The sequence below is a fragment of the Ipomoea triloba genome, chromosome 9 (genome assembly GCF_003576645.1).
Source record: "Ipomoea triloba cultivar NCNSP0323 chromosome 9, ASM357664v1".
NCBI classification, from domain to species: Eukaryota; Viridiplantae; Streptophyta; class Magnoliopsida; order Solanales; family Convolvulaceae; genus Ipomoea; species Ipomoea triloba.
The window spans coordinates 25,463,862-25,480,958 of record NC_044924.1 but is presented as its reverse complement, the minus strand read 5'-3'; the positions used below and the strand labels follow the sequence as shown (position 1 = coordinate 25,480,958).

The window sequence follows — 17,097 nt, the reverse complement described above, 5'->3', positions numbered from 1 at the left end:
CCGTTGATGTCGTAGTTATCTTCTCGTGGGGCGTAGGAGTTGAGTTTAGTATAAATATTATCTTGTTAAGACATCACAACCTACATTGTAATTACATTACAAGGATCATTAAATACGGTTTTTGTCACCTTAAGCTCAACACTTTGTCTTTATTTATTTACTAGTTTTTTCACGCACATTGCGCGAATAGGATAATGCCCAATGTTTATTTTTAAATAAGTACTTCAAAGTATATTAGTACAAGATTATATATGAGATGTTCATGCATATGTAATTGAATGTTGAATTTGTTTATTTAAATTGATAATTCAAAGTATATAATTGTCACTAAAATAAATGTTTGCAATTTTATAAAAACGATAATCTAAATACTTAGTCTAAAAATGATAGTATAAATAAATACTACTTTTAGTAATAAAAAATTATACATTTTAAATCATATTAATAAAGAAATATGATTAATCTGGAGGGTGTGGTTGAGTGGAAGGGACTCATTCACCCTTATAAAAATTGCATGCTAACGTACATTATAAAAAAGCCAATAATTCTTAATCTGTGAAAAATGGTCAATTGATTTAAAATAATAACAGGATTGATTATTATTAATAAAAATTGATTTAAAATAATAACAGGATTGATTATTATTAATAAAGGCAAATTTAAAATAATAACAGGATTGATTATTATTAATAAAGGCAAATTGCAAATTATTAATTCTTAATTCTTAATAATAATAATAATAATAATAATAATAATTGGATAATAACAGGAGTGATTATTATTATTAATACGGTAAATTGATTTAAAATAATAACAGGATTGATTATTATTAATAAAGGCAAATTACAAATTTTTAATTTTTAATTCTTAATAATAATAATAATAATAATAATAATAATAATAATACTATAATCAGATAATAATAGGATTGATTATTATTATTAATACGGTAAATTGATTTAAAATAATAACAGGATTGATTATTATTAATAAAAGGCAAATTGCAAATTATTACGGAGTAATTCTTAATTAATTAATTAATTAATAATAATAATAATAATAATAATAATATAATAATAATAATAATAATAATAATAATAATAATAATCGGATAATAACAGGAGTGATTATTATTATTAATATTAATCAATCAATAATTATTATTAATCAATTATCTTTAAAGTTTCCAAATAAATTACTATCTAATAAATTCTCATACCACTATATAAATCATGCAACCAATTTCACATCTTTCGTTCACTCCATCTTACCACTTTAGCTTCATACACACAAAAAAGTTCACTCCATCTTACCACTTTAGCTTCATACACACAAAAAAATCTACATACAATGGCCCCTATTTTTGTTTTACTATAAATAAGATAAACGCCTTCCGTACTGCGTAGGCAATCAAAGTACGATTGATTCGTCTTTACAAGGTCAAGAACAACTGAGGAGAAACCTTAGAATCTGTGTTGGAAGATGTTGAGATATGTGTTCTTTACATATTGTTTATATATATATATATATATATATATATATCAAGGTTGCAAAAATCGCTAGGCGCCTAGCGCCTAGGCCGCTTAGGTTTTTTTTTTTTTTTTTTTAATTTTAAAAAAAAATTAAAAAAAATATTTTAAGTGTTAATAATTATAAAGTGTTTAATATTGTAAGTCTTACACTTTAATAGTTAAATATTTAATACTTATTAAGTTATTAGTTACTACGTATTATTTATTAATTATTAGTGCATTACTTATTACTTTAATTTAGTTATTACTTATTATTTTATTAAGTTATTACTTATTAATTATTACATATTATTAGACTATTAGAGTATTAGTTAATACATTATAACATTAATAGTTTAAATGTTTCAGATTTATAATGTTTTTGNATATATATATATATATATATATGTGTGTGTGTGTGTGTGTGTGTGTGTGTGTGTATTTCCATTTCTTATGTTTTTATCGCTTCAATCTGATCATAATTCATGAAGTTCCCACCCCAGTTGTTTCATTTTTATATTTATCTATTTGTTTGTTTTGATATGAACTATTGAATCATAATATATATTTTTGTTGTTTCTTTTTAGGCTTTGATCTGGATTCTCAATTCTTCTGTCTTTCTTTATTATTTTTAGTTTTTGAATTTATATTTATTATATAAAAGAGTACACTGTTAGTTGTTTACCCTAATCTCAACTGTGTAGTAATTTAATTACTAATTTTATCTGTTCATAGCTCATATCATTGCTCATGCCCTCATGAAGTTCTCATCCCAGTTGTTTCATTTTTATATATTTATCTATTTGTTTGTTTTGATATGAACTAATTGAATCATATATAATATATATTTTTGTTGTTTCATTTTTATATATTTATCTATTTGTTTGTTTGATTATTTATAATTTAACCTTTAATTTTATTATTTAAAAATTTAATATAAAAATATTATCCGTGCATCGTACGGGTAGTTTACTAGTATATATATATATATATATATATATATATATATATATATATATATATATATATATATAACTGCAGATCAATCAATATATAATTATATATATACGTTTTTTTGAAAACCATATATGAACGTTAGACAATTAGGAATTATTATAATTATATAATTAAGAAAACTGTAACGTATGTATATATTTATGTATATAGTTAATATTTAAATATCTATAAGAAAATTATTATATTTTCCTTTTAAATTAGTCTTTCCTTTTAGTATTAACTAGTAACTTACCCGTACGATGCACGGATTTATTATATTTTTAAATAATAAAATTAAAGATGAAACTATGAACAATTTTAATATTTGGATGTCTACATTTATTTGATTATAACATTACTGTAAAAGTATCACTCAATTAATTGAATAATATATAACTCGTTGGTCTGCAATTATCTTGAAAAATTTAATATGTAATATGATTTATGTAATTATATTATTACTAAAATAAATATGGGAAAAGTTGGAAATAATTTAATTGTAATTATTATAAAAACAATAATTTCTATATACACTAATATGAAGTTTGGATCATTATTTGATTATAATTAGTAATATATATATATATATATATATATATATATATATATATATATATATAAATTTGTCTCATTATTAACTTAATTACCATATTTAAAAACAACCTATTAAAAGGTGTGAAATAGTGTAATGATATTTTTTTGTATAGTCTAGATTATTATTTGATTAATAGACTGTTTTTACATATGGTAAATAAGTTAATAATTAGACAAATTACAATACATATATTACTAATTTATTATGTAAAAACAGTCTATTAATTACCATATGAATACTAATAATTGTATAGTAATATGAATAATTATTTGTGTAGTCAGAATAATAATTATTAGTATACTAATCTGACCATTATTACAAAAATGACGGTGTGAAAGCAAATATGGTTTCTTCTTCTTCTTCGATGGTGGAACGATTGCGCCTCCGGGCTTTCTTCTTCATTGTGTTTTTATGTGGTGAGATCAGATCTGGAAGGTGAGAGATAGAGGGGAGAAACGAAAGATAGGGAGGCTGAGATGTGTTTTAAGTTTGTTTTAGTGGCTTATTAGAATATAATAATTGTGAGACAAGAAAGGGAGAGTATGGTGATACATATAGCACAAATTGTAAAGCAAAAGGTTATAAAAGGAAAGTGTAATTAATTTTAATTTTAAATGACTTTTTATCCAAATATTTGATATTACAAAAATGCCCCTGAGAGTTTGGGCGGGAAAAATGTTCCACACTTCTGTTAGTATATAGATAGATAGATAGATATAGATATAGATTTAATTCCTTTCCATTTCCCCACTTCCCTATCTTAATTCTTTTTGAAAATTAATCCCTAACTTCTCATTCCACCAGAATAATCTTTTGGCCTTTCCCTAAAGAATGAATAAAAAGTTTTCCTTTCCATAAACAAAACTAAAGATTGAATGTGTTCTGTACAGTGTACACAACACCACCAGAGCCCAGAGCCCCTCTTTCCCTCTTCTTCAATCATCAAACACTATGTATGTGCAAAACTTTGTTACGTATATACTTACATATATTTATTACAAATTGATATTTTTAAATAATTTAAAAAGCAATATTTTATTATTTTAGCGGGCCCCACGGGTCTAAGGGGGCGGGACGGACTGGCCTTTTTAGGCCTGTTTTAGGCAGGTTTTTAGCCCGTACCACCAACGGGGCGGGGCCCGTCGATTTCGACAACTCTAATTTTAATCACCACTTTTTTTCTTTAAAAAAAGTCAAACTCCAATTTTAGTCGGATTACGCATTTGAGGTGTCGCCTGGACACCTAAGCGATGCCCGAGCTCGCCTCACCTATTTTAGGCAAGGCGAGCTTTTCGGGGGCGACGACACCTTGATAACAATGGCAACGATATGTATAACTCAATGCCTTAATGAAAAAGCTAGAGGGATTATAGCATGAACTTTGAGAAGAAAAAAAAATGGTTAGTTTTGTGTTGGTTGTTGGGAGACAAACGGTGATGGAGAGAGAAAGTTAGTGACACACAAGAAGCGAGTGAAGGTTTTCAATTTTTCAAGAGTTAAGCCAATAGTTGGGAACCATCATGAAGTTATGGTTTGCATATTGCTCTGTCCAACCAAAAGAAGCCGTAAATCTTGGCATCATATTATCAAGCTCTTTGATATGGAAACTTGTTAATGACTACACAATATCATATAGACATGCACCAATATATTGAACGTAATGCAATTATTGTGTTATTTCGAGTATTGAAATGGCTGCTGGAAACTAGTTTGGGATGAACTCTCCTTGGGTTTTTGACAAAATAGAAAAAAGATTGCACTTCCTTGGATAAAAATATGATGCTTTTCAAAGTTGGACAAAAATAGAAAAATAGATTTCCATTTGCATCTTACATTTGTGACCAGGTCAAAATATCCAATATTTAGTCATTGACTAAATAGTGATTTTTCTCGATCCTAAACATGCTTAATTAGGTCCTGTATTTCGATAGTTTTACCTAATTGAATCCTCTATTAAGATAGCTTAGTAATTTCTCCTTGTTAATACCCATTTTAGTCCTCGACTATAATTATTTTACCCAATCTAGTCATTGACTATAATGATTTTACGCAATTTAAACTTCAAATACTTCAAATATAGTAATTTTTCTCGATTTAGTCCTTGATTCTAATAGTCGAAAACTCATTTAGATAAGACTCAATTAAGCACAAAAAGATATTTATGACTAAATCGAGAAAAACCATAGTTGATAACTAAATTGGGTATTAACTCCATTTTTGCCCAATTAGGGAAACAAGGGGAGTACAAAACATCCACTTGAAGATTACAAAATCATCCCATATAAAGCCCCTTGCAAATTCCATGAAGGCACCGACTCTTTGCTGTTAAATTATACTCCATAAGTTTACCTGTACATTGTCAATGCCAATGATTCAAAAAAAAACTATATAATGCTGCTATGTCAAGTTACCTCATTTGCATGAAGCTCAGTGAGAAAGTCCCAGTATTTATTTAGCATGTGATCTGTTGGCCTTACACGATCCCATTTGCCGGTACAAAATATTGCATAGGCATCAGCTGCATACCTTATCAATCAAAACGAAACCCACAGATTAGTTCTCTTCTAGTAGGAAAGGAGGGCGGGAGGGAAGAGGGGGGGTGGAACATACTTGCCAACACCATGCAGCTGTGTTGCGTGAGTCCAACCGTCTCCCAAATATTCCAGAGAAAAACGCTTGATCATAACTGCCCTCTTCTTATGCAAGCCTAAAGGTTGTATCACTTTCTCAATATCCTCGGCAGCAGTTTCTGTAGCAGTTTTTGCGTTTGGACACAACGTGAATAGAGTAGATATGACTCTCCCAGCCTACATCAACTTTAATTGTATCAGTCATTGCTTGCACTAACATCCATCATGTATATACAAACAAGGTTCAGTCTGAATAAGAACTCTCTGGTGTGTTGTCATGTTAAATCAGTGTCAAAGCAATTTATGTAACAGATAAAAACTTGAAAATCCACCAGCATCTACAAAATAAATATATGATAAGCATGGTTGAAAATCCACAGTTACTGTGTAACCAGCAACTAGATTTTAAGATTTTTAATCTAATTTTCAATTTTAAAAAATAGTAGTACACTTTTTACTATATAAGGCCAGTAAAATCACTCAGTTCAACCCTCTCCATATTCCAGCTCACTAGTCACTTTCCTTCCTCCTAACCTGTCTCTATCTCTCTCTCACAAACATTAGGGGTGCCAATGGTACAACAAAAGAGTGGCAACTGATACAAATTTTCCTATAAAATGGTAAGCAGAAAGTCAGGCAGATAGTTGTTACAAAGTAGTGGTTTCTGAATTATCAAGAGGAACTATAACAGAGGAATAATGGATGCTAACTTTCATTATGATAATGATAATAACAAGGCTGCCATCTTTTAGCATATGGAAATTAACACACACTTTAACAAAGATAAGTTGAATAATGGCTTCATTTATATTGCTTTTCTTAAGTATGAGAATCACTTGGCTGATGCACTTCTGGCCTTGTTAGTGTCTAAGTCTGATACCATTGCACACAAGATGGGTATGAGAGACATCTATGCCCCATCTTGAGGAGTATTGGAGATTGTTGCGATATTATTCTCATATGATCTTGGAGAATATTCTTGCAAACATTCTCTTTTCTATTAAATAGCGTAGGCTAGTGTTGGAAATCGAGCTACACACCCATTCTCTCCATTCTCTTTTTCCTTTATTCTTAACAAGAAATACAAACTTAAAGTTTGCATAATGACTTGCAAAAAGAAAATTGAATGATGACATCAAATACAAGATTATGGACCATTTAAAAAAATGTTTTAGTTTGTGTCAACTAAGTATCACAACTAAAAGCAAAATACAAAGATAAACATGCAGCAGAAAGTATCCGTTTAAAGAAGGTTAACACCTCAAGCAAATTTCAACAACAAAATGCTGTTTTCCATTGTTGGCCAACTGAGAATATCATGCAGAGAGTCCTCACAGTTCCCACAATATACTATCCATGTTACATTTTTATTTTTGTGGTAAGTAATAAAGCAGATTAGTTGACTCATTCACTACACATCTCTATAATAATTCTTTTGGGAGCACCTATAATGATGGTAAGTTACAAGAAGGTGTTCAAGTTAAAATCACAACTTCTCTTTTAGACAGAAGTTCAAATGCAAAATCTTTTCAAGCAGTGAAAAGAATAGGAGGATATATAGCAATTTACCTGCAAACCAGTTGTACGATTAAGAAGCATGCAAATCACCAGCACCCTCCATGGATCATGGACATGATCTTCTTGAAGGAGATTATAAGGCGAACGTGGTGGTATCCAATTGTTATCTGGCATCCTCCTTAGATAAGCTTCATCTCGCTTCTGAGCAGTAGAGAGGACAGGTTTGATTAACACTGTAGTTTTAGTTTTTGCAGGGCCTTTTTTACGCTTTGTTGAATCTGTTTTCCCCTCCAAGGAATCAGTAACTCCATTCTCCTGTTCTTGCTTTAAATTGTTAAAGTAGGGAGAAAGTTTTTTTGTGGGGAGGCGCTTCTTTGAAGATTTTTTAGTTTCAACTTTGATATACCGACCTCCATTTTCTACAACTTCCCCAGCCTGTGAATTCACAAAATAAGGAGAAACAACTTTAACATTTTTGTGTATTTTTCTCTTAATCCTCTTATCCCCAGACAAAGCAGCTTGACCATCAGCAGAGAAGGATCCTTCTTGGCAATGAACAAATGAATGTGTCACATCTTTTACAAGTAAAGCAGGTTTTGAAACCTCACCCAACTTGTCATTTTGATCTTCATTGTTGATCCCCTGAGAGGAATTCTCACTATTTTCAGCCCCATGTTTTGACTTCATAAAGCTTCCACCTTTATATGCAAACTGAGAGAAAAAATCATCAATGTTCTGACCCACAGCTCTAGCCCCAAAATCAACAGGCACAGAAGTAACATTTCCTACAGCTGAAACACCATGTTCTTCATCTGCTCTCACATGATTCCCCATCCCCTCATCCAACTCAACCTTAGGAGAATGGAAATTGACACACGTTCCACTGAGCTTCTTTTCACTCTCATTATGTACTATATCTCCCTCAGAATCACAAATACTAGCCCCAATATTTGTTGCAACCATATAATCTTCTTCTCCAATTTGTTTATTGTCAATGTCATAACAATCACTCCTTTCTTCTAGCCTTGCATGTACACTTTTCCTCCTTTTCGTTTTCTTTCCGTCATCCACCTCAGTCACTTGAAAAGAAACCACAGGTTTATTGCCTCTAATTTCATTGCAGTCAACTGCTTTCTTATCATAATAGTAAGCTTGATTTACTGCAACTTGAGTTTGGTTGTCCTTTGTGCTTTGTTCTCGTTTCTTTTCCTTTCCCTCTTCTTCACCCTCTATGGACTTCATATTATCAGGAAACCCCTTCTCTAAACATGGAGAGGAACTGACATTGACTAGTGCATCACTCTCCCTCCTCCTTGAGCTTCTTATTGACTTCTTTTCCTTTCGCTTTTTAATCATTACAACAGATTCACTTTCCTTGTCATCATCAATACTACCTTTAAGAGATTGTTCATAATACAGAGAAGCAACTCTCTCCACAGACCCTTCGACAGCCCTGCCACAATTTATCTCCTCCCTTGTTCCTTTTTCCCTCTTTTTTGTGCATTGTTCTTTTTGCTCTTGATCACTAAAAAAATCAGTAACTTTGCTTTTTACTTTGCACTCCTTCATATTCCCTTCATCAGATTCTGAAATCATGCTCAACATGCCATATTCACCTTCAACTTTGGTCCTCTTAGAGCAACAAGGATGTAACGGTTTCAGGAAATCATTTTCATCTTCAGTCTCATTTTTTACCTTCAAAGAGTTTCCACTTTTGCATTGAGAGAAAAAGTCAGCACTGTTCTGAACCACAGAACTAACATCTTCATCAACTGGAAGACCATGCAGTTGTTTTGCCTCCAAACTATTGTTGACCCCTGCTTCCAATTCCACATGAGTGGAATGGAAATTCATGTCCCTTTCAGCTGTCTCACTTTCACCTTTATTTTGGACTCGGTCACTATTACAATCACAATTATTAACATTAGTATTTGGAGCAAGAGAATTGTCTTTAACTCCAATTTTCTCATTGTCACCACCATAACACTCACTCATTTTTGTTTCACACGCTTGTTTCTGTTCCTTAACTGGTTTCCCCCTCTTTTTCTTGCCTACACTATTCACCTCACTGACTTGCATAGAGACCAAAGGCTCGATGCCACTTATTTCATCAAAGCCAACAGCTTTTTCAAAATACGGAGACTGAATTGGCACTTCCTTCATTGCTGTTCGTTTATGCTTCTTTTTCTTTCCCACTTCCCCATTATCCTTGGGCTTAACATCAAGAATTCTAACTTCTTTAACAGGTCCATTTCCTCTATCTTCCCGTTTAACCTGTTTCAATGGCACAACAAAGACATTCTCTGCGTTCTCCTGTACATCATTCTCAAAATATGGAGAACAAGTAACCTCCGAGACTTGTGCCTCGCCCTTTTTCTTCTTTGAGCTTCTTCTCCTCTTACACTCTTTCCCCACTCTCACATTAACAACATATTTGCTATCCAGGTCTTCATCAACATCACCCTTGAGAGATTTATTGAAATTTGGAGAAACAACAACGCTCTTCGCTTTATCTACAATATCCGTGCCACAACTTTTCTCCTTCCTAGAGCTTCTTTTCCTCTTATGCTCCCTCCCCTCTCTGACATTTGTAACAGATTTACTACCCATGTCTTCATCAATATTACCCTTGAGAGGCTTCTTGAAATATGGAGAAACAACAACATTCTTCACATTCTCTATGATATCTGTGTCACAAGTTTTCTTCCCCTTTCTTGAGCTTCTTTTCCTCTTATGCTCCTTTCCCTCTCTAACATCTGCAACAGTTTGGCTACCCAAAATGTCTTCATTAATATTCCCCTTGATAGGTTTCTCGAAATAGGGAGAAACAACAACGTTCTTCACTTTCTCATTGACATCTGTCTCACAAATTTTCACCTCCTCCTCTGAGCTTCTTTTCCTCTTACGCTTCTTCCCCACACTAACATTTGCAACAGATTCCAAACCCTGGAGAGATTTCTCGAAATACGGAGAAACAACAACAACGTTGTTCTTCACTGTCTCTTTAAGAGCTGTGTCACAATTTTTCTCCTCCTTCTTCCTTGAGCTTCTTTTCCTCCTATGCCCCTTCCCCTCTCTGCCTTTAACAACAGATTCGCTACCCACGTCTTCATCAATATTAGCCATGAGAGATTTCTCGAAATACGGAGAAACAATAACATTATTCACTTTCTCCTTGACAACTGTGTCACAATTCTTATATTTTCTCGTATTTCTCTTACTTGTTTTAACAGATTGATCGCTGATTAAACCTTGGTCAACAAAATCAATAGCGGATTTCGCACAGTAGGGAGACGAAATTGGTGTTACCTGGGTGTTCATGGGGTTTTCTCTCAGTCGGTTAAAGAATCATATCCTCGACTCTTCATATTCTTCTATGGATTTCGGAGATTTTGGTTCAGTCGCATTTGCGTTTCTCTAGTGATCGCCGGTGGAGGGGGCGAGATGACTGGGTAACAGAATGGCCAAGCGGCTGTTGAGTTTCTAGTCTAGAAGAATGTACAACGTGGCGCATGGTCCACACACTAACGTGGCTGGACTTTAGAGCATCTGGTCTTTTTGTGATTTTTGAAAAATTTTTGTAAGTGTAATTATTAAAAGAAAAAATGGGAGTGAAGAAAAAAATAAAAGAAATTTAATTTTTTTTAAATAATAATAAAAAACAGACTCGTGCGCATGCTGTGCGCAAAATGCGCACATATACACTTTTAAATATTACAATTATTTATAACTTAATTTTTAATTTTATTATTTAACTATATAATAAAAAATGCAGGTGTAATTTACTAGCTAGTTTACAAAATAAATAGAGTATTAGATATAGGGGTGTACATTCGGTTAACCGAATCAAATTAACCGAAATTTTAAAACCTTTAACCGTTAACCGAACCGAAGTTTGTGTTACTGAATTAACTGAACCGAAATTTTGTTTGGTTAATCGGTCGGTTAATCGATTAACCGAAATTTTTAAAACTAAAATATAAAATTCTAAAAATAACACCTAAAATAATAAATCCAATTAAAATAAAATAAAAATCATCCATAACTTCAAATATTCAAATATCCATAACTTCAAATCTTCAATCCAATTAGTATTTAGTATTTATGTTTAGTTATATATATATATTCGGTTAACCGACCTTTCGAACCGAATTAACCGTTAACCAAAGTTTCAAGATTCTTTTAACCATTAACCGAACCGAATTTTTCGGTTCAGTTAATGGTTAACCAATTTCGATTCGGTCGGTTAACCGAAAAATTTCGGTAAATTGTACACCACTAATTAGATATGTAGATGAATTACTAGGTGATAATTAAGAAATTTATATCAAAAAGTTATACCATATTGAGAAATAAAAATTTATAAATTAAAACAACGTCAGCAACTCACCAATTTCCATAATATGCATTGACAATCTCGACAATCCTATATAGCTTCTTCATATTATACCATATTGAGAAATAAAAATCTATAAAACAAAGTCATCAACTCACCAATTTCTATAATAGGTCTCGACAATAATCCTTTATAACTTCTTCAGATTGGGTTTGTACCATGTGAGATATATATCACACATTGGGTTGAGAATGTATTCTCTTTACCGTCTGTATGAATTGTTGTCAAGATAGTGGATTGGACTCACTAATGGTGGTCCCCCAGATGTAGATATAATTGTATCGAATTGGGTAAATAATACATTGTGTCATTTACTCTCTATTTGATTTAATTTCCACACTTAGCTTGGTCATATCACCGTTGCATTAACTGTTCAATCACGATTAGGGTTTGACTATTTTTCAAACAGATAAGTCAAATAGATAGTCGGGTAAATTAAATATCATATATACACGAAAACCACAATTCAATTATTGCTAGAGATTTTCAAAATTTGGAGTACATAAAATGTTGGGTGACAAATTCAAGGGTGAAGCTCCTGTTTTTGAGGTTTGTGTTGTTTTCAAATATTGTTTTAGTGTGTAATTTTTTCATTTTTTGACTGAGGTGGAAGAGAGAAAGAATGACTAGAGAGAAGAATAGGAGCGCCCAGTTGAGCGCGTGCACGCCACGCGCACGTTGGGTGCATAAAGACTATTTTTTCTTTTAAATTAAACACTTTAATATGAAATATTATAATAATCATGAAAATTTTACTAAATAGTATTCAATAATTATCACATAAATAATCAAAAAATAATTTTTTTAAAGATCACAATAATATAATTATTACTACCATAAATTCCTATTTTAAAATTCAATAATAACATATTATCATCAAATCGTCCAAAAATTAATCTTTTGAGAATATTTTCAAAATAATCATTATGATATATATAAAATTTTCCAATTATCAATATGGAATATTTTATAAATAGTATAATGATAATAAAAACTACCAAAAAATATAATATATAATTGGTAATAAATTTGCATGTCATAAATAAAAAATCCACTACTATGCTACTCTCATCACATTTTGAATTTTTGACCAGCAACGTGTCAACGCTATTGGATTAGATGTTGGTGCTCAAATCACAATTAACAAACAACTGGGTGCGTGTATTCCATGTGCCCAATGGGCGCATTAATTTGCATTTTTCCTCTTTTTTTTTCAAATTTTATTTTTCAGATTTTGTTTTGTTTTTGTTTTTTGTTTTTGTTTTTTTTTTCCTTTTTTCATCATTTCCTCTCATTTTAATTTCTATAGTCACACCTGCAAAAACTTCTCAAAAACTATGCCTATTGGGAATGCTATAAAGTTAAAATCTGTTGACACCTAGAAGAAGCAACAAGGGAGAACACCAGTGTGAACTGAGCAAGTTAGATCAAGGCGGCGGGGCAGTAGACAGGTACGCTGATGAAACTTGTTTACTCTATAGTGAATGATTGAAGATAAAAATATTAATCTAAAACTAAATTTGAAATTTCTCCACTAAAAATTAACTAAGAAATCAAACAAATAAATTAATGATCTCAGAGTGGCTTTTAATGAAATTATTGCACTCATTGTCAAAGTAATGAAACATTTATGATGCTCGCACGGACTTATCTCACTCGTTCAGTAGGTAGTATTTGAGAGAAAATGAAACATTTGTGATATGATTTATTAGCTTTTACACAATACAGTATGTAACAATCTAACATAAGAACTCACTGGTTTTTGCATATAAGAAATGTAGAGTTTTTCAGTCTCAACGACTTCAATTAGCAAATATAAATAATTATATTTGATTGAAAAATATTTACAAAATAAATAGAGTATTAGATATGTAGATGAATACTAGGTGATAATTAAGAATATATAGCAAAAATTTATACAATATCGAGAAATAAAAATCAATAAATAAAAACAATATCGATCAGCAACTCACCAATTTCTATTATAGGCCAATCTTGTATAGCTTCTTCAAATTATACCACATTGAGAAATAAAAATCAATAAAATAATTTCATCATCAACTCACCAATTTCCATAATAGGCCTCGACAATTCTCTATAGCTTATTCAAATTTGGTCTTACCGTGTGATGAGAATCTGCTATCTTTAATGTCTGTTTGAATTGTTGTCAAGATAGTGGATAAACTCACTAATGATGGTCCCCCAGATGTAGATGCGATTGTATCGATTTGGATAAACAATACATTATGTCATTTACTTTTTGTTTGATTTAATTTTCGCACTTGGTCTATCGTTGGTGCCCTAATTGTTCAATCATAATTAGAGTTTGCGATAAGATTATTTTTTTAAAAAAAGAAGTCAAATATATAATCAGGTAAATTGAATATAAAATATACACGAAAATCACAATTCAATTATTGCTAGAGATTTTCAAATTTTGGAGTATAGAAAATGTTAGGTGACAAATTCAAGGGAGAAGCTCTGGCTTTTGAGGTTTGTGTTTCCAAATATTGTTTTATTGTGCAATTCTTTCAATTTTGTTCTAAAGTGCAAGAGAGATTAGAGAATGAGTAGAGAGAAGAATAGGAGTGCCTAGTCGAGCATGTGCACGCCACGCGCTCATTAGGTGCATAAAGACTCTTTTTTTTTTGTCATTTTTATTTTTCTCACATTTCTTCTTCTTCTTCTCTTTCACTCATCTCTCTCCAAGTTAGCATCTCAAAACAAAAAAAAAAAAAAAAATTATATGGTGAATGTTTTTATGTTTATAACTTTGTCTAGTATAATATTATTATTAGATAGTCATTTCCTTCCTTTTATTATTATACTAATTAATTAATGAAGTAAGGAATTAATAAAAATTAAGCTAATAATAGAATTAATGAATTAAGTAAAATAAGGAAATAATTGTAATTAAGCAAATAATGGAGAATAAGAAATTACGGAATTGAAAGGAATTTCAGAGTATTTAAATGGTAATAAAATTATCTTTATAATAAAAAAATTATGTTTTTTTAGTTAATGATTATACACAAATCTTCCAAAATATTAATATTTTTAATAAATAAAATATTTTCAAAATTATCACTATAATGATAATTAATAGTATATAAAATATTTAATGCAGAGTATTTAAATGGTAATAAAATTGTCTTTTTAATTACAAAATCATTTTTTTAGTTAATAAATATATTATACGAAAAAAGGTAAAAATCATTGTAAAGGAAAACTATTAAATAGATTTTAAAACTTAGGGTACTATAATAATATTATTTGGTAGCCGTTTCCTTCATTTTATTATTATACTAATTAATTAAGGAACTAAGAAATTAATTATAATTAAGCAATTAAAGAAATTAAAAATTAAGTAAAATAAGTAAATAATTATAATTAAGCTAATAATTGAGAAGAATAGGAGCACCCAGTCGGCACGTGCACGTCACGGTACATAAAGATTCTTTTTTTTTTTTTTGTCGACCTTTATTTTTTTTCCCTTTTTATTTTTCTCACATTTCTTCTTCTCCTCTTTCCCTCCTCTCTATCTCCTAGTTAGCATCTTAATTAAAAAAAAAAGCACTATTCCTATTGAGGATGTCTTAATAGTCCGTTGTCCTAAAACTGAAATCGTCAGTAGTGGGGTCGAAGCTAGAGGAAGCAACAAAGTAGAACACCGGCCAGAACTAAGCTAGATCATGGTAGCGGAGGCGGTAGACAGGTTCGTTGATGAAACTTGTTCTTTGCATAAAACAGTGTTTAACTGTAGACAAGAACATAGAGTACTATGTCAAATTATTCCCTTGCGTTTCGCTTTACATAAAACGGTGTTTAACTGTTTAAATGTTTATTTGTATCTAATCTTAGCTTGGAGTCTTTTACCGTGTTGGGGTTTTGATTCAATTATTGTTAGAGATTTTCATATTTTTTAGTACAGAAAATGGTGGGTGACATATTCAAGGGAGAAGCTTAAGTTTTTAGGTTTGTGTTGTTTTTACCATGATTATCATTTTTCTTAGTCTTGATATGTTCATTGTGTATTGTGTCATTTTAGTATTTTTGACGACTTCTTGAATCCTCAAAAATCCTTAGCTTCTTTGTAATTTTAGTCTGGGAGTTTCGACAACCTTAGTTTTGTAATCAGAATTTTCAATTCATTGCACTCGTTGTAATGCATGCTACCCAATACCCACTATTTGATTCAGGCAAAAACTTGTGTGAGACCGTCTCACCATGAGACTGTAAGTAGAAACTTAAACATACAGGACCTTAGGAACACATGTTTTTCACAGATACTTAAATGTTTAATGAATATACCTGGCTCCATGGTTTCACTGCAGATGCTTCAATAGGAGACTTGGTTTCTCCCTCCAGACCCTGAGCGTACCCTTAGTCTAAGAACTCTAATGGAGAGAGAACTTTTATTTTCTTTTGCAGAAGGGTTGGGGAGAGGACCAGAGCCTCTGGATGGCTATAACTATCTCACAGTTCCATCAACGTGAGAAGTTATTGAGCAGTTGAAACTGCCATTTATCTTTAACTGGCCAATAGGATTATTATTTTATTATTAAATATACATAAATATTTATGAGCCATAATAATGAGTCATACATTAATAATAATTATTCTAATAGAGACGGGTCGGGTCAAGATACAAATGTAACACTTATATGCACAAATTTCATACTTATATGCTCAATGTAATACTAATCAAGAATAAAAATTTTGTTACTTATAAAGGTAAATGTAATACTTTTAAGATAAAAACAATACTTTTACATCTCGATTTAAAAGTATTACATTTATCCTCAAAAGTATTATATTTGCCTTTATAAGTAAGGGGCACTTGTCAACATTACTTATTATGAAAAATGTATTACTTTTTCTCTTATAAATAACAAAAATTGTATTATTGATTAGTGTTATATTTGAGCATATAAGTATGACTTTTACACATATAAGTATGACATTTGCATGGCGTTTTGACCCGACCCGTCTCACGAGCAAGGATCCGTGAGACGGTCTCACACAAGTGTGACCCTTTGATTAATAGTATTATTGTATTAATTATTAAATTATGCCCAACAAAAGTCTAGTTCTCTACTACTGCCAGTTTTTTTTAAAAACTTTTCTCTTTTATTTATATAATAATATATATATATATATTATAAATTATTAAAATTAAATCATGGTTGAGTTTAGAAATATTTCGTTGAAAAATATTTATAATATAAATCGAAATTAGATATGTAGAAGAATATTAGGTTACAATGAAGAAATAACTTTCAACCATGATGTTCTATTACAAAACGAATTACATCAAGTGAAAGAAAAATTTCAAGTCACATGTCTTCTTTGTAATTTATCACCATCTATGAGCGTTTATATATTTTGATATATTTGGCCATTAAGTTATAATCAAATTAAGATTCAATCCTACAGTCATGTCTAGTTTTT

At 30.8% G+C, this 17,097-nt stretch overlaps 1 protein-coding gene across 2 annotated transcripts; it reads right to left on the bottom strand.

Moving 5' to 3' along the window:
• Positions 1 to 5,243: 5,243 nt before the first annotated feature.
• LOC116029402 lies at positions 5,244 to 10,703 on the bottom strand. Of its 2 annotated transcripts, XM_031271390.1 has the most exons (4): positions 7,302 to 10,703; positions 5,713 to 5,909; positions 5,514 to 5,628; positions 5,244 to 5,424 (listed from the first exon to the last, which is right to left on the bottom strand). In XM_031271390.1, exons 1-4 carry the CDS (start codon positions 10,569 to 10,571, stop codon positions 5,308 to 5,310), a joined length of 3,699 nt encoding a protein of 1,232 aa, XP_031127250.1. In that variant the 5' UTR covers positions 10,572 to 10,703; the 3' UTR covers positions 5,244 to 5,307. The 2 variants fall into 2 exon arrangements, with proteins under 2 accessions (XP_031127250.1, XP_031127251.1); XM_031271391.1 differs by lacking the exons at positions 5,244 to 5,424; positions 5,514 to 5,628 and having other exon boundaries at positions 5,789 to 5,918.
• Positions 10,704 to 17,097: the final 6,394 nt, after the last annotated feature.

Coding starts and splice junctions, on each gene's coding strand:
- LOC116029402 (XM_031271390.1), bottom strand. CDS start 10,571: ATGAACACCCAGGTAACACCAATTTCGTCTCCCTACTGTGCGAAATCC. Junction 5,910..7,301: donor ATCGTACAACTGGTTTGCAG/GTAAATTGCTAT, acceptor AAGTTGATGTAG/GCTGGGAGAGTCATATCTAC. Junction 5,425..5,513: donor CTGAGCTTCATGCAAATGAG/GTAACTTGACAT, acceptor ATAATTTAACAG/CAAAGAGTCGGTGCCTTCAT.